Source organism: Lacerta agilis, chromosome 1 (assembly GCF_009819535.1).
Source record: "Lacerta agilis isolate rLacAgi1 chromosome 1, rLacAgi1.pri, whole genome shotgun sequence".
Classification (NCBI taxonomy): Eukaryota; Metazoa; Chordata; class Lepidosauria; order Squamata; family Lacertidae; genus Lacerta; species Lacerta agilis.
Genome location: NC_046312.1, coordinates 15,973,716 through 15,998,126, shown reverse-complemented (window position 1 = coordinate 15,998,126; position 24,411 = coordinate 15,973,716). Strand labels below are relative to the sequence as shown.

General features: G+C 42.9%; 1 protein-coding gene across 1 annotated transcript; it reads right to left on the bottom strand.

The window, feature by feature from the left end:
- Nucleotides 1-1,271: 1,271 nt before the first annotated feature.
- Nucleotides 1,272-24,276, bottom strand: WARS1 (tryptophanyl-tRNA synthetase 1). The gene is made up of 11 exons (XM_033139728.1): nucleotides 24,138-24,276; nucleotides 16,470-16,676; nucleotides 14,894-15,101; nucleotides 13,959-14,067; nucleotides 13,504-13,623; nucleotides 10,647-10,829; nucleotides 7,826-7,926; nucleotides 7,119-7,231; nucleotides 5,522-5,695; nucleotides 3,036-3,176; nucleotides 1,272-1,814 (listed from the first exon to the last, which is right to left on the bottom strand). The coding sequence occupies exons 2-11, from the start codon at nucleotides 16,581-16,583 to the stop codon at nucleotides 1,656-1,658; spliced, it is 1,422 nt and encodes a 473-aa protein (XP_032995619.1). The 5' UTR covers nucleotides 16,584-16,676; nucleotides 24,138-24,276; the 3' UTR covers nucleotides 1,272-1,655.
- Nucleotides 24,277-24,411: the final 135 nt, after the last annotated feature.

The window sequence follows — 24,411 nt, the reverse complement described above, 5'->3', positions numbered from 1 at the left end:
ACGCACCAACATGATTTGCTACAAGAACGTATGGCAGGTCACAATGCCCCAGTTGCAGTTTCCCATCCACACTCACCTGTTGTGGCACCTCAGCCTTCAACTAGTTTGATTGTAACTAGCAAAGGAAGACTAGGTTGGCACAGTGTGCTTTCAGTGAACGGAATACAGGTCCAATGCATATAACCCACACAGCAAGTCTCTACTGACGCAGAGTTTCAATGAACTGTGGATTCATGCCATATCTAATGCTCACTACTTAAAAGAGGACACAAAATGGAAACAGGAAGCTTTGTTTCTGCTTGCATCACAAACCTGAGAACCTGTTGTGTAGGAAATACTCAATGAGGGCTATAGTTTGTGGACTAATTCATGCTGAAAGATTATATGAACAACAGAGAGAGAGACAGAAAGAGATAGATAACCAGCTCTTAATCTCAACAATATAAACACAGCAACAAAGATGTCCTTTGTCTTGCAGCCACATTGCTGATGTCACAGTATCGCTTGGTGATTTTTAACTTCCCAGTTATCAGAAAGGTTTGGGGTTTTTTTGCCCTTTGTATACACTGTCTCTACTGTGATAATCTCTTAGCAGTCCATGCTGCCCCTGAGAAATAATAGCTATTATTATTAGTTCCCTTTGCTTTGCAGGGCAAAAAAGAACAACAATTTGCTTGCTGGGCTTGACAAAACCCCCAAAAGTCCAGTATAGACAACTTATAGATACTAGCCAGGTATCATTTGCAGAAATACTCATCAACCAACCATCATATGTTCTTAGAACCACAGATATATAAGCTTCTTATGTCTGCCCAAATGAAACTCGCCAGGCTGTTAGAAACACAGCGGGTCTTTAGTTCACACACTACTCGCTTGTGGAGGGCAAGCATGTTGAAAAGGGGCTCAGGGCTGCACCTTTAGCTATGAAATAAAAGTTCGTGTCCTCCTGCTTCCACCATCACCACTGGTTGTGTTCAGTAGAATGTCTGAAGGGGTGAGGCTGCCTGTGCAATTTGCAACCCTGACTGATCAAGGTTCCAAGTTGCACCGGGAGCCTCCACTCGCAGGAAAGAGGTGCCCTGCTGCAGGCATCATGCTGGTTAGAACGGTGAGAGCAGGAGGAGCAGTTTAACTTGGATGAGATGGTCCCAAGCTCGCTCTCAACAGGCTTGTAACAAATGGACAGCGCTTTTGAGAAGGCCAAATTGCAATCACGTCGACTGTAACTAAACACCTGAAAAAGGAGGGGGAAAAAAGACAAATGTATATTCTGGATGGAAGAGTTTAGTTTATCTTTGAAACAGGCACTGCTACTAGATGCAAAAACAGCTCCCACGGTAGCCGAATCTGGCATTGCACTACCTTTTTAATCAGCGTTTTTCTTAATATTGCGTTCCATGAAATAGGGTCCTCTTGTTGACAAAGCATCTCTTTGCCAGGTGATCGGGTTATCTTGCTAACCCGCAATTAGTCAAATGAAGTCCTAGGCCAACGTCTGGTTTTTCCAACCGCAAACTACATATTCCCAAAGTCACTGGTGACAACGGAGGGCAACTTTGAAAGCAGAGAGGTACGTTGTTAGGGAGAGGTGGCAGACGAGAGGCTAGGGCAACACCAATCAAGTGGGCTCTATAAATCAACATGCACTTCTGTAATTAGTAATCAAACGCCAGCTTCCGCGGAGTCATAAATTCCTTCACCATTTTGTCGGTGATCTGCTTTCGCCTTTGCTGGTGAGCAGCGATCAAGGGCTGCAGTGTTTCAATCAACGTCTTCTTGAGTTCTCCTGTCAGCAGTGCTCCACTTGTATAGGCCTGCCAAGAGAATGCCAGGGTCATATCTGGTAACATCTGGGGGAAAGAAGCCTACTGCAAGTCTCCTGGAAAGAACAGCTGCTGGCAAGCAAAGCAATCTGTCTTAATTAGATACATCATTCCCTCTGACGTATCTCTCGAGCTGCCATAGAAAGGGAAATTTTTAGGCACAGAGGATCCTGGTTAAAGGCCTAGAGGTTTCAGCAGATGACTCAGTGAGGACTTTTATGATTATTATTATTCCTAAGGGCACTTACTGAGGAACACTTTGCAGAGATTAGCTGCCTCTTACTTTAAGCCACTGCGTTGTGTTCAGAGCATAGAGGAAGAAGGATGGGGTTGTATTCAATGTAGCACAAAGGTGAATACTGTGTCAGTGTGAGGATTTCTTCCTGCGTGATGGAAAGTTCTCCTCCTCTCTGCCCCCCCCATGCATGCCCCAAATCTCTTCTGGGTTCCCCCCCCCCAACCCTCTGGAGCAGATTTGGTGATGGTGTGCAGGGAGGGAGGGAGGGGTATCCATTTGTACTAGTGCTAATTCTTGCACTAGTAGAAAACATTGCATACCTTTTGTGGACTTTCCCACCCTTTTAATGCAGGAGTGCAAGACGGGTTCTGATGCCTCAACTACCCGCCATGATGAAAAGTCTGCAATTTTTTTTCCTGGGTGGTTTGTATACTGATTGTGCATTCTTCTTCCATGGGAAATTTACTGAGCATAGAAGGAAGCGTCAACTTGCTGCCAACACAGCTAAACAGAGGCCCTAAAAATGTTTCAACTACACGCACAAACAGGATCAAGTAAGAGCAGGACATGATGGGGTCTTCCTGATGCTCAGCCTTTGCCTGGCAACTGCAGCGAGTGCAGTCTGCCATCAAAGCTGGGTGAAGATGTGAAGTCTACCCAGACACGGGCTCTCACCCACTGTGCAGGAACAACAGACATTTTTGAGACATTTTACAGCTACTGCCTCTGCTACCATCGTTTTTAGAGCGCTTATGTGGCTACCACTCTTTCAGTGAAGCTACACACACAACGAAGCCCGCACCTAGAACCTGCCAGTCAATTTGGACTCAGGAGACAAAGACATAAAAGAGTGCCAGGAAGGGGGAATAAAATCTGTTGAGCTGCTATTGCAAAATCACGATTGCCTGTGTGCTTTTATCTGGGTAGTGAGGCATCTCACTGGGGGGTGGGGGGGAGGGAGAGATAAGAATTACCTGCTTGATTTGTTCTAATTTGTCATCGTCTTCGAGGAAGAAGGTGAGGTACATGTAAGACACATCCACATCACAGTTACCCCCATATTTCCGGTGCTCTTCCACAGTGTCTTTGCCACCAGAGAAGGCATGTTTATTGATCTGGAACAGAGATTCAAGGATTTCAGCAAGGCTATCTTTGGTCCATAATCTGAGCTACTTTTAACTATATGTATAAAGAAATCCTGCAAATTCAGTCAGAAGGGATTGTCATGAAGCAACTCCAAGAATCATAATGCTTGAAAAGTCCAGAGGTCATCAAGTCCATGTAGAGGTTGTCAACACATCATTCCTCAGCTCACTCAAATAATCCAGGACATAGTATACCATGGCTGTTATGTGTTACTCCTGCTCAGAAGCTTAACCATGGCTTGCTTAGCTCCAACAAATCTTGATGTGAAGTCTTTTTTGCTTTACAAACCTTGCTGTGTTTGTACCCTTTCTTAACCATGGTTTATTTGACCACCCTGCCCCAGATACTCACCAAACTACAAAGGCACAAAGGACGAGCGGCTGGAAAAAAAGCTAAACATTCAAGAAACAAGCCATGGTTTTTTGATCATCTGTGGGACAACTTATGGTTAAGTGGCAGGCCAGAATGACTAAAAATGTGTGTGTATGTGTGTAAATATATGGGTTTATAGAACGGTTTTTAGGGGGCCTTTATTTTGTGATTACTTTTTTCAATTTCTTTAATATCAACTTTTTGTAGCGTGTAATGAAATCTGGGGAAGAAAATCAATACAATACAGTAAAATGAATAAGCATATGGCACTATGCCACAGGGTATGCGTATGCACACACACAGAGAGCCTCATAAGTACTGGAACTCTGCATAAGAGATTCATGCAACGCACTGGATTCTCATGTCACAAAATAAGGGAAGCCCCACCTAACCCCAAAGCAGTACTCCTACCTCTATCTATTATCAAACAGTTGAATGATAAAAACTATTTGTCATGAAACTGACTGGCAAGCTTGCTCTTAAATTATCTGGGAGGACATATCTGGCATTTGGGCAGCAGCATGTGAAGTAACCTCAAGGTATTTCAAAAAAGCCAAGAAATCATGTTTTGTCCTGTTAAACCTTTGTTTTGCACTTAATTCTTTATCCATGTACCACACTGCAACACACCCAGTGCACTTCCCTGGCAAAGAGTCATGCCGGATCCCCTTCAGGGGTCTGCAGACCTCATGTTGGAACACACTAAATGAACCATGTTTCAAGAGGAGAGTTGACTTGTCCATTCAGAGCCAGGCGATCTGAGATCACAAACCACAGCAGCTTCAACACAGATTGACACATTAGGCTTGGTTTGCCTAGCCACAGCCACCTTTCTGGTGCCTAGGACAAAACAAGTTCTGGTAGCTTGATTTACTGTACATCACAAGGTGTCTATCTTTAAAAACCATGGAAACCTACCATTAAAAAAAAAAATAGTTACATCACCAGGTGAACATTGACGTCAGCCCCAGTCCTGTGCCAGATGAGCAAACAGGATGTTTAGTACATTAAATATTACATCTAGTTTAGCTGTGAGTGCAAGGAGCTCACTCTGTGTGTGTGATCCAGCCAGCTTCAGAATATTGCTTAGCTTCAGATATTTGTTATAATATTTGTTTTGGTACAAACTGTGCAAGGAAACAGAGAAATTCAGCAAGTGGTTTGTAAAAGTGAGATGGTGCACTGGAACCCGAGTGTGATTAAAAATAATTGTACATCCATATGAGAAATATGTAAAATAACCAAGCAAGTATTAGAAATCACCCCAGAATTGGCCCTACTAAATATCTTCCAAGACAATAATGCCCACTTATACCACAAAGAACTCATAACCCACCTACTCTCAGCAGCCAGAAACATCATAACCAGACACAAGTAGTATGGGAAACAGCCTTACTAGAAAAATCAACCAATAAGCTGAAATTGGCACGGGGACAAATAGAAGAAGACGCCTTCACCCCGGTATGGCTCCCCTTCATCACACACACAGCCCAACAAGACAATGACAAAAATCCACCAACAGCATACAAATCAATATGGCTAACCTGATCCAAAACATCCACCCACCCCACTCACACATGAAAACAAAGACCACCACAGCCAACCACAAATGAACAACCACACCTTAGGCCAACCCCAACCTCTCTCGCCACCAAAGTAACACAAGCGAACAGCAGAGAACCTGCACAAGCAACACTGATACCAAACCCAACATATATTATGTAAAATGAAAACATTGTCACCCCACCCCACCCATCTCCCCCTCCGTGCACCTCTTTCCCCCTTTTCTTCCTAATGTCTCAACAAATGAAACTGATTTGTAAAAATGATACATGGAAAAAATACGAGAGACATTGCACATACTTTTGTAAATCAAGAAATCTTTAATAAAAATACATTAAAAAATAATAATTGTATATACTGCCGACTTTTGTTCTCTTACCTTTGTTTTTATTTGCTTGGGTGTGTCGGTGAGAAAAATAGAGGAGTTGGGGTCACTAGAGCTCATTTTTGTTTGTGCACCTTGCAAGGCTGGAAAGAAGACAGAATGCAGCAAGGCTGGCTTGGAAAAGCCGATCCGAGGGGCCACGTCTCTCGTCATTCTGAAGTAGGGATCCTGGAAAACAACAACCAGGAACAGGCTTGTGTGCAAAGCGGAAAACAGATGATTCACAGTTGTTTGCTGTGTGAGTTCAAGTGATGCAAAATGCTACATAACAAAGAGAAAGCCTCTTTCAGGACCTAAGGCACAATAGATAAGCAGAACCCGGTGAAGCTCTGAATTGATGATTTGCTGTTGGGAACAGAGAACAACCGTCTTGTTGCTTGTTAAGATCGTAAGATGAACCCCCTGGATAAGGCCAATGGCTCATCTAGTCCAGCATCCTGTTCTCACAGTGGCTGAACAGTTTGCCTGTGGGAAACCAGCAAGCAGGGTTTGAGAACAAGAACATTCTCCCCTCCAGTGGTTTCCACCAACTGATGTTCAGAAGCGTTGCTGTGTCCAACTGAGGCAGCAGAGCACAGCCATCATGGCTAGTAGCCATCAGTAGCCCTGTTCTCCATGAATTTGTCTAATCCTCTTTTAAAGCCATCCCAATTGGTGGTCCTCATGACCGCCTGTGGGAGCAACATCCACAGTTTAATTATGTGAAGTTTAATTACCGTATTTTCACACTGGACCATAGGGAAAAGCCCTGTTTTTTTTGAGGATCAGCTAAAAGTTTTGCAGCGTTTTTTGCAAAGGGAAAAGCCCTGGTTTTTTTGAGGATCAGCTAAAAGTTTTGCAGCTTTTTTTGCAAAGGGAAAAGCCCTGTTTTTTTGAGGATCAGCTAAAAGTTTTGCAGTTTTTTTTGCAAGGGGGAAAAGCAAAGCTCCTTTTGCAAAGGGGGGAAAGCAAAGAGGAAAAGCCCCGTTTTTATGGGGTTCAACTCACATTTCTGCAGCTTCTAAAGGAAAGGGAGCCTTTTCTACAATTTCCAGACAGATAATCTAATCAGCCAGTCACATGTTGCTGGGGAAACAAACAACCTCCCTCTGCAGCACATTCAACAATGCAGGCCTGGGCAAGAGGGCGGGGCTGAAAGGGAGCCGGGGACTCTTATCTCTCTCCCGATCTCTTGCTGATCAGCTGCTGAGCGGGGTCCTTTCAACACCCCCTTTTCTCTTTGTAAAATAAAAAGCATGATCCTCTTTTGGCCTCTGGGAAATTCAGCTCCAGGGACCACCATTCGCTCCATAAGACGCACAGATATTTCCCCTTACTTTTTAGGAGGAAAAAAGTGCGTCTTATGCAGCGAAAAATACGGTAATTGTGTGAAGAAGTGCTTTCTTCTAAGCATTACTGAACCTTGCAGCGGAAAGGGAAGCATTCATTCCATGGAACTTCTTTAAGTTATCTTAGGATCCAAAGCTATATAAGAGGCAATAAAGAGACATGCAGAACTCACCGAGCTCCAGTTATTTATACACCTTTTTGGCCAGGGGCAATAGATTTAATTGAAGTGTTTTAAAAGATTTTAAGAAGAAGACCTTCCTACCTGGTCAATTGCGCATGGGATCAGACACGGAATGTTGTCCTTGTTGTTGAAGATCTGTGGAAATGATGAGCTGAAGGATGGAGCTGCTTGAATAGCAGGAAAACTGATTTTCCCTAGATGGGAACAAATCACACACATTTGTGAGTTTGCTTTCAGCAGCAAGCAAAGGTGCCCCCTCTTGCTTTTATAGCTCTAGCGTAGTCAAGTTATTTTCAAGCCTGCAATCTTAAGTGAGGTGCAACTGTTTCATTCATTTAGTTTTATTTATTTTGAATTTTTAATGGCTTTAGACTTCATTTTGTGAGTCTCTCTGAGGCAACTGACAAAAGTGCACCTAGGACTGGAGTGCTAGCTTTAGAAAAGTTGTTGCTGTTGTTCAGTCGTTCCCGACTCTTCGTGACCCCATGGACCAGAGCACATTAGGCACGCCTATCTTTCACTGCCTCCCGCAGTTTGGCCAAACTCATGCTAGTTGCTTCGAGAACACTGTCCAACCATCTCATCCTCTGTCATCCCCTTCTCCTTGTGCCCTCCTGTACTGGAAGGATTTTTTAAAATTTTGTTTTGACTACAGCAGACCAACACGGCAACCTACCTGTAACTTGTGAGGCAGTTTAGGCTGAGATTCTTTGATATACTTTGCTGCACAACTCCCACTGGATTTTTGCTTGTATTCATGAATTGCTAGAAACCTATCAGGAACTCACCTATGCAGTCACTGTCTGTAAAACCGAAGATTCCTTTCACTTGGTTGAATGTCACATGCTTTTGGATTTTAACAATGTTCCTATAGAATCCTGGGCTCATCCTGAGAAAGAAGGGGAGTGAAAACTTAAAATTTAGACAAGGAAAATAATGCCTTCTGGAGAATATGCACAGGCCAACACCACAATCTATTCTACTTTTTTTTATTACATACTTTATGCAGAACTACAGATACAAATTATTTATACTTAAAGAAAATTTACAAAGGTTTTTTTTTCATTTCCCCCAAAAGGTGTTGACAAGAGTTCACTTTGACACTAAGATAGTACAGTTGTACCTAGGAAGTCGAACAGAATCCATTCCGGAAGTCCATTTGTTCGAAAACCAAAGCACGGCTTCTGATTGGCTGCAGGAAGCTCCTGTAGCCAAGCGGAAGTTGCAGAAGCCCTGTTGGACGCTTGGCTTCCAAAAATAGTTCGCAAACCGGAACAGTCACTTCCGGGTTTGCGGCATTAGGGAGCCAAAACGTTCAGGAACTAAGCTGATCGAAAACCAAGGTATGACTGTAGTCAGTTACCTTTGCACTGATTCAGTACTTTCTCAGCAAAAGTCTTTTGTTTTTCTTTCGAGTAAAAACAATGTACAATTACTGTAATTGTCTTGGGATGCCCCTTTCAGACCAGGCTATTTGTAGGCTTGTCACCGTAAACCAAGTAAAGAACTGAACATAATTAAAAGATTTACCGGTAATTATAAACAGAGCAATGGTCACCCTATGGAGGGCCATAGGGTAACTCCTCCAGGTGAAGATGTTTGTAAGTAAGAAAGCATTACCAAGTTTCTCTGATCAAAAGCGTATGGGAAAATATTCTAGGTCACTTTGAACTGCTGCCTAAAGGAATATTTGTAAGTGATAGGGACCAACTTTTGCAGTCCTTGTGCTGCCGGCCAAGAGAGAGAAAACACTTGATAGGAACACAGGGAGCTGCCTTAGGATGATGGGGATCACTGGCCCGTCTTGCTTAGCCTTGTCTCTGGTAGTAGCTCTACGGCAGGGGTCAGCAAATTTTTTCAGCAGGGGGCCAGTCCACTGTCCCTCGGACCTTGTGGGTGGCTGGACTTACTTTAGGGGGAAAAAATGATGCAAGAGCACCACGAGCCCTGGTGGCCGCTTACCTGTGTCTTGTGAGCGGCAGGGGCTGGTGGCGGTGATGGGGGGGACGATGAGCAGCCCGCGAAAGGGCTCTGGAGAGGGGTTGCTTAAAATTGCGGCTGCTCGAGCACTGCTGCTGCTGCTGGCACCAACAAAGCCCAGCCTCCTTCTTCCTCTAGGCAGGGCAGGGAGAAGCCAGGAGGAGGGAGGGAAGAGGTGCCGCCGCCATGTGAGGAAGAGGGAAAGAACGTGTGCGCTGGCGATCCACGCGGCAATTCCCGGAAGGTCCGCGGGCCGGATCCAGAAGCTAATTGGGCCTGATCCGGCCAGCGGGCCTTAGTTTGCCGACCCATGCTTTTCGGGATTACAGCAGCCACCTTCCCCTGCCGTACCCGAAGAAGCTGGGGATTTAACACTGCTTTACCTATGGCCCTTCCTATATCTCAGGTGCTGTGTTACAGTGGGCCTCTTTAAATAAAGAATTTTTCATTTTCAGTCCCTCTCCTTGGCTATAATTAAGATGAAACCAAGAAAAGGCATTAACTGCGGTGATTCTGCTCTCCAACCAGACTAGTGTACTTAAAAAATAAAAAAAAGAGTGGAGCCAGATTGACTCAAGATTTTTACACTTTACTGTCCTTAGGTCTGCAATCCCTGGAATATTAAAACTCCATGGAAAACTACAGGCAGCTTCCTTGCTGGCCCGCTGAACAATCAAGCGCAACTCAGTTCGAGATCTGGTTTCCTTTTGATAAATTCCTATTTCCTCTGAAGCTGAAATGACCTCGAGGGGTTGCAGAAGCACTGCGCCCCCTACTGGCACTTAAGATGATAACCATATGCATGCTACAACACTCTGGATTCTTCCTTAAGGCTCAAGGGTGTGATAAAGACACACAGGGTTAACTGGTGTTTAATGGAACCCAAAGAAAAATGCATTTACTTATTGATATTTAAAAAGGGCTTAATCAAATCTCTACTACTACTACCACTACTATTTTTTACATAAAACAATAATAATTAGTAAAAACACAGATAAAATCAGTAAAATGCTTAAAATGAATGTAGGCGATTTAATTACGTTTCTGGGAAGGCTCGCTGAAATAGGTTTTCGGCAGGTGTGTATGAGAATATACCAATGTCAACATGCAGGGAGTACCCAAGCACGGGTGCTGCCACATCGAGACAGACTCCTTGCAAATTGAACCTTATGTAGCATTTCTGAAAGTGCAAGTTCTGCAGATAGAAGTGATCAAATAGGCATTGCTATTTCATTCTTTAGTAGAAGCATTACTTTTCAGTAATATTCCCTTTCTTCTTACTGAACAAAGCTTATTTTACATCTGAAGGCAGCCCTGTATAGGGAAGTTTTTAAATGTTTAATGCTTTATTATGCTTTCATATATGTTGGAAGCCGCCCAGAGTGGCTGAGGCAACCCAGTCAGATGGGTGGGGTACAATTATTATTATTATTATTATTATTATTATTATTATTATTATTATTATTATTATGTTACATGCCTTGCCATGTACTGCATCTTGTTAACTAACTTGGGCAAAATGGTTCATCTCCCCCTGCCACCCCAGCTAAATTTGATAGAAAGTTTGAGATCACAGAAAACAACAGACTTTTGATCATGCAAAGTTTCAAAGAATACTTAGAAATGTACCCCAAATATTCCAGATCAGAAAAGATGAAGGTTTTATTTATGTCAAATCCGCAGGCTATAATGTCCTTGATGTTTTCTATAGCACACTGATAAGCCTTCTCAAGTGTCAGATCCTTCCACAGGTACTTCTCATCATCAGTTATCTGTATGACTAGGGGAACATTAAATACTTCCTGTAACCACCTGGTTAAAAAACAAAAATGAAACATATTTAGCTTTAGGGTGGGTTCTAGTTAAATCATTAGCCAACATGGTAATCTTTATACAATAGTGCAATCTGGGTTGGAATTACAATTTATTCACAGATTCCTTTGACAGACTTTACAGAATCGTTTTCTCAGCTGCAAAGACTCTTCTAAATCGATTTATTTTAAAGATGTGGTTATGCACACTATGGGTATGCATTGCCCACAATATTTGATTTGGACCTCAATTTGGCACTTTGGAAAACAACTTGCCCCAGTCTGAAGTGCTTCAGAAGAGATAAAATCCATGCTGGGGGAAAGAGGCTTTGTTTTTATTCCCTGTTAGAAAACAGCTATAATTTCCCTCCATTTGACAGAAGTAGATGAAATTTGCAGGCATAGTAGCTCCTCCAGACTGGATCAAGCCTGCCAAAATATCTGGATACTAAATGCTGCAATTGTGTCATGTGATCATAGAAATGGGTAAAGCACATTTCCTTTCACTGCTACTTTGACTAAATCTTGGTTGTGCAAACAGCAAGAAAAATATTTTAAATCTGCATTCATACTTGGAAACATCGAAAGAATTCAAAGAAACATTCAGTTAGTTCCACAAGCAGAAGGGGACTTCAGAGTGGTGCTTCTAGCAAACTGCTTGCTTGGGAAACAAGAGATTTCAAAAGCAGATCATGATATGACAGGTACATTTGTTCATTTTACTTCAACCATTTGTACACTGCTTAATCACGGTGGTGTATGGGAGACCCAATACAATAAGACTAACAATGTGTTGATGCTGTAAAATTAAAAAGTGTCCTAGAATTAAAAATGTCTTTAGTAAGTGCTGAAAGTTCAACAGGATGAGTTTCACAAAACTGGGACCACAATACTGAGCTCCTTGTGGTACAAGGTACGTATCTGAGTCATGGGGGACCACTAACAGAGACTCCCCCAACAACCTTATTGATCGAGTGGTGAAATAAGGGATCAGGCAGTCCCTGAGGTATCCTAGATCCAAGTTTTTAAGGGTGTTGTAAATGAATAAAAATAACCTTGAACCTGGCAGCCAGTGCAAGCATTTGAGCACCCAGTTACGTGCTGGCCATAATCTGACCCTCCATCAATAGTCCAGCCACAGCATTTTGCACCAGACCAGGCCCAACAGTAGCCCCACATAAAAGGCACTGTAATGACTGAGTCCTGCACAAAATAAAATAAAAAATCCATTGAGCTACTGCAAGCCCCTTGCATGAGCCCATCTTTGATGATAGTCAATTTTTTTTATCTGTGTAAAGATTTGCTGGTCATTGAATCGTATCAAAGATTAATGTGATTATGTTACTTGTCCCATTATGTGTTTTCTGTCGTTTTTTTGTGCAGCAGGAGAATCCAATTTCTGTTTTGTGTATATTTAAAAAGACTTCAAACTCCCTCTTTTCCTCTCAACTTACAATCAAGCAGCAGAAGCAGAATTCCCTGGGCAGCCCTTTGTTCTTTCGCCTGCTGCAGAGTGGAACTGCAGAAACATTTACATTTCTCTGTGTTGTTACCTTGGTTCTTCTGCTCATCCACATTTGTACATTTATTACGGTGACGTCTGTCACCTAGTTCAAGCTGCTTATCTTTGTGGCAGATAAGACAGAGAACAATGTTACAGGCAGGGGTGGGGAGATGGATCTGGCCAGGAGGTCAGATTTTTAACATCCCTACCCCTGGAAGGGCAAGCCTGACGGGTGGGTGCGCCCACCTGTCAATTACCTGACAAAACAATGGTATCGAATGTTTTCCCATGTGGTTTGTGTGCCTTGATGATCAACTGGTTGTCAGTGCTTGCAAAGTACCGTGCAAAGGGCTTTGCAGGTGCCACGAATCAGTGGTGCTTGTCAATACCCTTTTGCTCAACCACATCTTTTCCAGCTCCACACCTGACATCATACATGACATCGGTTGTAGGGCAGCTGGGTGTGGCTTGGCCAAAACAGCCTCAGGGACCACGGTGCAGACGTTATCCAGTGCTATCGTAGAGAATGGTCTCTCCTAGCTGAGCAGAGGTAACTTGTTTCCCATGTACACAGATGCCACAGCCATAGTTATTAACTCAAATAATAGGATAATGAAATCTGCCCACAGTCGCCCAGTGTCCTATAGGGGTGTGCTGTTTGGGGGAAGGCATAGAGTAGAGCACAGGTGTGGTCCACCAACATTGTTGCACTGCATCTCACATAATCCCTGGCCATTAGCCATGCTGCATAGGGCAAGTGGGGGCTCGAGCAAAGAAAACGGAGGTGTCAAAGTTGAGAATCACAGAGAAAGGAAGGGATTCACATTTGGCAGCTGTTTCAATGCCAGCCCATTCATGAGTTACAGTAGCGATTGCAGCCCTATTTCCGCTTACCAAAAGTGCCTTTGCCAGGTTGTTGTTTTTTGCAAACTCCCCCTGAATGCCCCTCTGTGCCTCATTCCACGGTCTTCAAGAGGATCCCCCTCAATCACCAGGTTCGTTTAAAGAGCTAAAAGGGGTAAGAAGAACTCATCCATAAATTTCCCTTCCATTCATGGATCTGAGGATCTGAGCCCCAATTCTCTGAATCACAGGTTCTGACTGTCTACGTTGTCTTAAACGAGTAGCAAATATATAATATGGAATGTTACATACTTCCAGAGTTACTTACTTTGTGAAAGTAAATGGGATAAGGTGACCAACATGCATTGCCTCCGCTGAGGGACCTCTGCCTGTGTATAGGTAGAATGGCTTCTTGTTTTCATAGGCATCAAGAATTTGGTTCATATCTCTGAAGAAAAGTAAAGATACAGAGTTTGACTTTTTTAAAGAAGAGCTTGACAAAATGAAAAAAAGCATGAGAAAGCATGTCATTTTTGTGACTGCAATTTGTGTTTTAAGGAAAATATTATAATTTAAATAGTGCAACTGGAGCTTGCATGCAGTAGCAAAACCTGACACCACCAGCTATGCAATCTAAAGAATTATGCAAGGCTCCTTTACCATTCACCCCACAAGAAAGTTGTTATCTTTTGCTTTCTCTGGCAGAGATGTATGTGAAATAATACATGGTACAACTGTACAAGTGTGAAAGAGGCTGACAAACCAGCAATTAAACCTACTTACCTATGAGAAAAGAAGATTCCTCTGCGTAGGAAGTGGTGTGGTTTATGCCCAGTAACTCTTTCTATCCGGTTGATGAGGTCTTTATCAATTTTGCTGCTGCCAAATCGAACTGAAGACAACCAAAATGGCCAATAGATATTATTATTATTATTTAGTTGCTTGTTACACAAAAAGGTCTTCAAGTGACTTAAGAGCATATTCACATAGTACAGTATAGGTAAAAAATACAATATAATATTATAGACACATTCAGTTGATACACTGCTATCTAAATCACCATTGAATTAGCAATACAGCATAGCAACATGATCCCACCACTCCAAATAAAAACACGGGAATTGTTAAATATTTTGGCTTACCATTACCCTTAAATATCTACAAAAATGTACAAAACTACATCTACACTCTTCTTTAATCAGATCCCCTGATCCCTTTTTCAAACTGAGCTACTTCATTCTCAGTAAAAGCCTTCAGAGTTACAGGTATAGTGCAACCTTTGGAAAGTTTAAGAGATACTGGTAAGTCCCACCAGATTCAATGGTTCATATTCCCTAGTTAGTGTGCTTTTGGCTGCTGCCCTAGAAGCACAAATCACCCTCTGAAATTTCTCATTATGTCATTCCTTCCTTAAGACAGACTTTTATGGCAATGAGGAACGTAAGACGAGATAGATCAAGTCTGGGGAGTATCTAGTTCAGCCTTCTGCTTCTGACCGTGGCTTGTGAGAAACCTCCAGGAAACCCACAAGCAGGGTTTGAAGACAAATGGTGTTAGGCAGCAATACTGCCTCTTGAAAACTGTAAATGGAAAGGGCCGCTTGAGCACAATGAAAAACTTTGTTAATCTGAGAACTTCATGACAAAAATGCAGCAGACAAGAGCATGTTATATTATAGATTTAAAAAATCTTTTAAAAATGGATAGAACACCACGTACCTATAAGTTTATCATAATCCACTCCTTTTGCATTGGATGTCTGTACTGTCCAAGGGTCTACAAAATCATTATCTCCTGTGTCTCCTGGACCATTACTGACTGGAGTGAAATCTGTTGGAGGAGAACCTGCTTTATATTCCTCACCTGTCGCTGTTTTATAGCTCAGTTTTAATGACAGTAACAACTTAACCGCTGTATCAATTTCATCCTGGGGTGAAAGAAGAAAACACACACAAGGCAGTGTTCAGGTTAATAAAATGCAGAAAGCTGGGGCCTTGCAGCTACATTATACAGAATAGGAAATATTCAATATGCATGAAGTCATATGTGTGTTTGTGTGTGTTTGTGTGTGTGTACATACATACATACATACATACATGAATGAATGAGAGAATTAATTACAGGTTGAAGACGAAAGTGGATGGGGCAGAGAGATGAAGCAGCTGGCTCTCCAAACTCCACGTAAACAAACCAAATGACCTGCTTGTGTAACCTTGAGCACGTCACTCAAGGTCTCCATTTCACTTTTCCACTTGCAAAACTAATACAAATATTTACTTACCTTGTAGGGGCTCTGTAGGACTTAAAAGAAAGAGTTCTTAAATGTGCAGAGAAGCTAATATTTCCTTTACAGACTTATCCTAACCACCCCTATTTGCTGCTATCAAATCCCACCTGAAAACTCAACTTTTCTACTGTTTCCCGTTGGCTTAGCCCTTTGTTCAACACTCAACTGCATTCTTACCCATGCCTCTAACCTATCAATAATCTAAAATGCCCTGAAAATACAACCAGGTAACTAATTAACCTATCAAATACATTACCATAAACAATAAGTTTTATATAAAAAAACACCAGGCATGTTTGTAGAAGGTGGGCTTATTAATGGACATTAGCCATGAGAAGCCAAATGAAATATCCTGATTCAGAGCTCTTACTGCTGGACATGTACGGCTGGGGTATCCCACTGTATCCCAATCTGGATAAGCACCGTAGAAAATAAGATCCTGGACTAGAGAGACCCTTCGTCGGATTCAGAAGGCAATTTTAAATGATTTTGGACTTAGACACAAGACACTCCTGCTGGCGAAAAGAGTGGGTGGGAAGAGAATATATTTTTGCCAAATCCACCTTCCCCTTGCAGTCTGAAAAGTGTTCCAGAGGGTTGAAGGACCCCTGGAACAGTATGGGGGTAATGCAGGAGGCAGGAGGGGGAAACTGAGGCAAAAAGCCTCTCCCTGTTTTCCTCCAGTAGGCATGCCCACTGGATCTCAATCCTTTCACCAACCAGAAGGAGCTCTTCTGCTTCTGGAAGGGACACTCTAGATCAATCCCTTATATATTAAAATTCCCAACCAAGGAACTTAGAAATTACTGTTTTTGTGAGATAGCTACCTTAAAAAAACAAAACACCACCCCCACCCCCTTTAAAGGAGCTTGTAGATGTAGAAATTCAGTTTTATTACAAGGCTATATACGGAGAGAGAGAGAGTTGCATAACTAGATTTTACTAAAATAAAATTCTAACTGGAAAACTAATATTGCTAAAAGTTCAGTTAATGAAATACAATTTTACCTTTGGTGCTTTCTCAGCTTTTAGCGATCTGACTTTTTCTCCTTGTGCAGTCACTTGTTCAAACAGTTCAAGTGGATTAAGAGAGCAAAAGTCACAATTCTGAAGGTCTGCCATTTTCAGGAGTGTGAAGGATCTTTTCTGTTTATAGTTTAAAGTGCAACTTGCAGCTTCTTTTTATCCAGAAACTTCAAAACGGCCTGGAGGAGTCTAGAAGATAAAAGACAATGCATGCTTTACTCTTTGGTAGCTAGTTTTATAAATACTGCATAGGTCAAGCATTATTTTTATGTACAAACACACAAAATAGGATTCAAGTTTTTCAAACACATGTATTTTTAAATCTAAGAATACTGTACATGAATACATCAATTTAATATTTAGCATCCACCTGGTAGGCCCAACAGAGCTTTACTACTGGAAAACAAACCTTATTCCGAAATCAAAGTCAGAGGCTCTCCTGAAGCAATTAGGCATGGCATTTACAGAGAAGCTTGCTCAAGCCAAGTCAGTTTACAGACGTGTTTGTCATCAAGGGTAAATGTTCCTTAGCCTTCCCCCCATCGTTTTGATCTGATGCTACTCTGGGCATCATTTAGCACTTAAACAGCTCACTCCTACATGTGCATTATCATTCTGCTGCTCTTCACCCTAAGGTCCCAGAGTGGACCACAACAATTTAAAGTACATTAAAAACAGTTTTAAAACTTAAAATTAATATATGTACTCACAAAAAGGGTGGGTTTTGAAAATATACATCTCAGGTGTCAAAGGCCATGGTAAAGAGCTGTGCTTTCAGCATTCACTCAAAGCTGTTTAATAAAGATGCCAGACCCTCCTCTGTGGGGAGGAAGTTTTGCAATTTAGGGGCTGCCATAGAGCAGGCATAGGCAACCTTCGGCCCTCCAGATGTTTTGGACTACAATTCCTATCATCCCTGACCACTGGTCCTGCTAGACAGGGATCATGGGAGTTGTAGGCCAAAACATCTGGAGGGCTGAAGGCTGCCTATGCCTGCCATAGAGAATGAATGCCCTCTCCTTGGCCACCCCTTTGAGGTTCTGAGCATAGCTGTCAACCCTCCCTGCTGTTCCCCACTGCTATAATAAGGGGATTTCCCGCAAAAAAGGGAAAGGTTGACAGCTATGGTTCTGAGGGCAACAGAACCACCAAGAGAGACTCCTCTGTCATTCTTAGCACCAGATCGGTTCTGTAGGGAAGGAGATGGTCTTTCAAATATTTCAAGCCTAAGTTGTTAGGGGCTTTAAACACTACTCTGCCCATCTTGAATTGGGCTCATAAAACGAACTCGCAACAAATGCAGCTGTTTTAAAACAGCGCTTAATGTGATCAGCATGGTCAGTAATCTGGCCACTGTGTTTTGGACCAGTTGAGGTTTCCAAGTCAGCTTCAAGAGCAGCCCCACGTAGAGGGCATTGCACTATTTCACACATGAGCACAGAATACAGTGTCAGCATTATTTGTGTCCAACAGGTGCTGTAGCTGGGAAAAGGTATGCCTAGCCACCGAGGCCACCTGAGCCTCCAGTGACAACACCTCCAAGGTGTGGACCTGCTCCTTCCAGGGGAGTGCTGTGTCATTCAGGAAGGTTGTCTCACCACCTCCTGTATAGTCTTACCTTGGGTTACGTACGCTTCGGGTTGCGTACTTTTCAGGTTACGAACTCCGCTAACCTGGAAGCGCAACCTGAAGCGTGCGAGATTCACGCATGCGCAGAAGTGAATTTTTCCTTTTTTTTGTCTGCGCATGCGCAGAACGAATTATTTGGGTTACGTCCTTTTTGGGTTACGTAGTGCAACCCGGAACGAATTAAGGACGTAACCCAGGGTACCACTGTACATGAAAACTGGGGACACATATCATCTCTGTCTTTTCAGGATTCAACTTCAATTTCTTGGCCCCTATCCAGCACATCACTGCTTGCAAACACCACTCTAACACTGCATCTGCCTCTCCAGATTCAGATGGAACAGAGATATAGTTGTGTGTCATCCAAATATTGATGGCACTTCATTCCAACGGCAGCTCCCAAAGGCTTCCTATAGATGTTAAATAGCATGGGGAACAAGATGGAACCCTGCAGGACCCCACAGAACAACTCTCATGGTGCTGAACAGTAGCTTCTCAACTTTCTGGAAACAGGTCTGGAGACAGAAGAGGAACCGTTGAACTACAGTGCCCCCAATCTCCATATCCTAGAGATGCTCCAGAAGGACACCATGATCAACAATATTAAAAGCTGCAGGAGATCAAGGAGAATGACTCTCTCCAGACAAATGTCGTCAACCAAGGTGGTTTCAGTGCCATGGTCAGACATGAAGTCAGAATGGAAGAGACTTGGAAGTTAAGTCCCACAGTATTCATGGGGCTTACTTCCAAAGTGCTGTTGTAGCCTTCAAAAGGAAGCCACAAATCCCAGTGTGTAAGCATATCCTTTCACAGCCTTGAATTTTCAGCAATTTCTCCACAATTCTCCAATTTCCTTTAATCCCAATACAGCAATAACCCTTTTCACTGCAATACTCCTCCATTTGCTTGATTGCATCTCAAATATCACTTCTGGAACAAACACACCATACAATGCATCTAACTAAAGCCAATCACTGTTTTAAGTTGCTGAGTAAACTGTTATTCCTGGAACCCAACTTGGGAAATGAATATCTGCTTTAGATATATTAATTAGACTTCTGCCTAGCTCTGTGGCTAGGTGTATCATTGCGACTTTTTCCTCCACACTTAAAAAATCAGGGTTCCACAGTATGCTTTGAGAATTCTATTCCACTCATCTACATGCCATTATTACGATGCCAAATGCTTTGCCTTAGTCAATTAAGCTTAAGCAAAAAATTACATGTAATAACTCTTCCATCTCCATTTCTCCACTCAAAAAATCTATTCCCTTGGGATCTAATTTCAGACTCAATCTTTCTTAGAAATTTTCTGTCAATCATTTTTAATGTGCTTTACTTATTCAACAAATAAGTGAAATTGCAAACTTACTTATACAATGTCTCCTTTTGAAATGAGGAAAAGACAGGGTATATTTACAATTTTCAACCTTCAGTTTGTTTTTCAGATGAGCTCCCAAAAACCGATGCAAACGCTGGTAAGCTCTATCACTATCATTTCCCCAAAAAACACAGACAAAATGCCACCAGCTTCTGGACACTTTCATTTCCGTGCCCCATACTTCAATCGTTCCAATGGCTAGAGGCAGTATTCAACTACCATATTTTCGCTCCATAAGACGCACCTAGTTTTTAGAGGAGGAAAGGGGGGAAAGTCCTGCTTTTTTGAGGATCAGCTGAAACTGGTGTAGCTTTTTTTTGCAAAGGGAAAAGCCCTGCTTTTTTGAGGATCAGCTCAAAGTGGTGCAGCTTCTTTTGCAAAGAGGAAAAGCCCCGTTTTTATGGGGTTCAACTCACAGTTCTGCAGCTTCTAGTCCTACAGCCATTTCTACAGTTTCCAGACAGATAATCTAATCAGCCAGTCACATGTCACTGGGGAAACAAACAGCCTCCCTCTGCATTCAACAATGGAGGCCTGGGCAAGGGGGCGGGGCTGGAAAGAGAGCCTTATCTCTCTCCCATCACTTGCTGAACAGCTGTTCAGCGGCTTCCTTTCAACACCCCCTTCTCTCTTTGTAAAAAAAAAAAGGGCACGATCTGCTTTTGGCCCCATGGCAATTCAGCTCCAGGGACAATGCATTCGCTCCATAAGACGCACAGACATTTCCCCTTACTTTTAGGAGAGAAAAGTGCGTCTTATGGAGCGAAAAATACGGTAAATAACTTTGAGAGTGCGATGATTACCGTTAGCTTCCTCCTCTCTCCTTCCCCTATGCTCATCCTGTGTCATGCCATGCTCCAGAGGATTGGGAGAACCATCAGAACATTCACCTTAATACAATGTTGAATATAGCCTTATGGAAATTACAATGGTCACAGTCCTAAAAAGAACCAAACCCGGATTTATTTTGTAAATGCTGTTCTATAACACCAGGTAAATGTTTGCTTATTTATCGCCCCCACCCCGCCCAACTCAGAAGAAAATGGTATGGATGCTGAGTGTGCCTCAATTATGGATCACAACCCCGACCAACTGAAGACCGATTTTCAAGAGCTACAGCCCACCAAATGGCAAGATAGAGCATATAACTAAATTTGAAACATCATTAGACAATACTTAGTCAACCATTCCTTAAGAAGCGTACAAGAATGGTGGTTCTTTACTCTCTCCAGGCAGCTTGTTCCATTCCTGAACTGTTCACATAAATGCAAACTTTAGACCCCAGAAGGCAGAAAGCCTATCAGCTAAGGAAGTATTAAAACCCCACAGGTGCTCACTTTCCCTGGCTCCTGCTTAAACAGGACAGGATCCCTGGCTTCTCTGTATAGCACAAGGGAACAATGTGCTGTGGGTTAAACCACAGAGCCTAGGGCTTGCCAATCAGAAGGTCGGAGGTTTGAATCCCTGCGACGGGCTGACCTCCTGTTGCTCGGTCCCTGCTCCTGCCAACCTAGCAGTTTGAAAGCACGTCAATGTGCAAGCAGATAAATAGGTACCACTCTGGCGGGAAGGTAAACAGCGTTTCCATGTGCTGCTCTGGTTCGCCAGAAGCGGCTTAGTCATGCTGGCAACATGACCTGGAAGCTGTACGCCAGCTTCCTCGGCCAGTAAAGTGAGACGAGCACCGCAACCCCAGAGTCATCCGCGACTGGACCTAATGGTCAGGGGTCCCTTTACCTTTAAGGTTATAATATATAAGAAGACTTACATTAATGTTCTTTGCTTACTCCATTATAAAATCAATAAAGTGTCAAAGTGTACGATTAACAGTGTATTGTTAAATCACTAGCATAAGAAAAAATGCCCCAATCTTTCAGAATGAAGCAAAAGAGTACAGATTTTTAGGCAATATACCAAGGAGCCCCTGGAATTCTTTGGAAGCTTACCAGAGCCTCCTCAATCTGAAAATCAATAATGGTTGTCAAGCTTTTCTGCAGGACAGCTTCCCTCCCCGTTTCCACCACCTGCAATGTGCAATAAAGTGCATATTGGGAGCATTCTAGGGCATATTCTCTGTTTGTGCGAGTCCATAAGCCCAGCTGTTATATGTGAACCCCAAGATAACTCCCCAAACCCTCTGCAATACACAGAGGTTCCATGGCAAATATGCAAGTTATGTACAATATTCCTTATCAGGGAAATAGTTGTTGAAAGGCCTCCCAGAAGGTAGAAAATGTGAAAACCAGAGCAGTAACACACTCAATACGGATGGTCAGTCACAGTGCCCCTTCAAATGTTTGTTTGGAGGGCAGGGAGAAGGTGAGAGGTGACTGGGAGGCAACTTCAATCACTAACAATGTTCTGTCAGAAAGTATGGTAGCAAGCAGTTCAGCCTTCTTCCAAGTGTTTAAGTATACACAGCTCTCAATCTGGGCTCTTATTGTACACTCTGTGTTTTATCTTATTGGTCTGCTAACTGATTGTATTTTGGTGGGAGGTCTCTGCCAAAAAATTGAACGTTTTATGTTACATTTTATTAATGATTTAAATTATTATCTTGTGTTTTAATATTGCAGTTTACTCTGTGCCCTGTAAATGGTACAGGGAACATGTCCTGATGGGTAGCTATATAAATATAGCAATAAATAGTAATAACTTTTTTTTAAAAGTAGCTTGTAGCACTGTCTGGTGAATAGTAAGAAAGGCTTGGAAGTAGGGAATAGAAGTTATAATAATACTTAGTATTTAAGTACTATTAGCACTCGGTACTTTAAGTGTTCAAAGCACGTATCTTACATTATCTTGGTAGATCAATATTAACATCTCCATCTTTCTGTGGAAGAGGCAAATTTTGAACCCAAGATTTTGGGGTTGACAGCTTAGTCTGCAAAGGCAGTTCAACACTCTTTCTGACAGACATAATTGCTAGTTGCATGTTGTCATTTCCTTCAATAATCATGGAAAGTCTGCATGACATATACATGCCTTAAAAAGACCTGTGTGCATGGAATGCTGCGAACCCTAATTGGGACAATGCAGATGACTCTCAGCCTGCTCAACTCACAAGTTGAGAGTCAGCCTTGTAAGCAAAGCTATTTCTCAATCGGATTACCCCACTTTTTGGAATAGGGCCAGGAGAGACAACTGCCATGAGATGCCATGACAGACCAGTGATTCAAATAGTCCACTATTGTTTCCTCTGAACTGCAGCAGCTTTCCAGGATTTCAGAAAGAAGTCTCTTTGCTAGCCTGGCTACAGGAGATGTGACCACTAGGGAGCATGGAGAGAGACTGTAGCTCATTAATCCAGGGCATGCTATGTAGGCAGAAAGTCCCAGTTTCAATACTCCACATTACCTTCAAAAGAGGGATCAAATAGCAGCTGACAGGAAAGATCTTTGCCAAGACCCTGGGAAACTGCTGAACTAGATGAACAAAATTCTGACCTTGTGTAAGGAAGCTTCCTATATTCTCCAAAACAAAATAAAAAATTCCTTTCGGTAGCACCTTAGAGACCAACTAAGTTTGTTCTTGGTATGAGCTTTCGTGTGCATGCACATGAAAGCTCATACCAAGAACAAACTTAGTTGGTCTCTAAGGTGCTACTGAAAGGAATTTTTTTATTTTTTATTTTGTTTCGACTATGGCAGACTAACACGGCTACCTACCTGTAACTGGAACTATGTTCTCCAAATCCACCTGCAACTCCTCCTGCCCCCTCTGCTGGGTGAACAGTTTTCTTTTTTAAAAAAGCCTTTCTTAAAAGATGTAAGGGGAGACCAAATCCAAACGTGGAATAATGGTTAGGAGCTGGGAATTGGGAAGCCTCTGGTATGAATTTTGCCTCTGGCAAGAACTCACCAGGTGACCTTAGGCAAGCCACTCTTATCTCTGTCTCAGTTCCCAGATAAGGTGAGGCAACTGCCGCAGGATCTACAGGACAAGTAGATCTCTCTCTCCCCCCCCCCCCGATGTAGTTGTTGCTCGGTCCCAGCTCCTGCCCACCTAGCGGTTTGAAAGCACGTCAAAGTGCAAGTAGATAAATAGGTACCACTCTGGCGGGAAGGTAAATGGTGTTTCCATGCGCTGCTCTGGTTCACCAGAAGCAGCTTAGTGATGCTGGCCACATGACCCAGTAGAAGCTGTACACCGGCTCCCTCGGCCAGTAACGTGAGATGAGCGCCGAAACCCCAGTGTCGGACACGACTGGACCTATGGCCAGTGGTCCCTTTACCTTTACCTAAACAAGTTATAGCTTAGGGCCCCACTCTCTTGGGCCCCCCCCCAAAAAAAAAATTAAGGAAAAAAAACCCTGGATGTACATTTCCAAAATAGAAGATAAAAAACAAATAAAACAAAACCTACATACAGAAACAGTGTTTTGTGTTGTTTAGGCTCCTATGATGTAAGTAATGGGCTCCGCCTGCTAGCCTGCTCCCTAAAATATCACATATTTTGTTATGTGCAAATGGCTTTAGATACCTATTAGGTCCATAAATTACTATATATATAGCATATTTTCAACAGCAACAATTTGGTGTTGACAAAGGACAGCTGGACATATGAAGGGCCCCATTACCTTCAGTAGCTTAGGGCCTCATCGAACCTAAATCCGGCCTTGCCCACCCCCCAGCTCCTCACCTGCCTACGGAGACAGCCGCTTCTCTCAGCGCCTCCGCAAGAAGCCGCGATTCCCCTTTGCATCAGCCGAGTGCGTCGCTCATCGCCGTCCGGGTGGGAAACACGCGCCTGAACCCGGAACCACCGGTGAAGAGGAGCGAGAGAAGGCAGCTAGGCCCATGCTCAGAAGGGAGGAGGCGAGCCGGTCTTCGGTGAAAGCCGCGCCGTAAGACGAAGGGGGCGAAAAAACAAAGAAAAACACAAAACGGAGCACGCCGGTGAGGGGGTCGGGCAT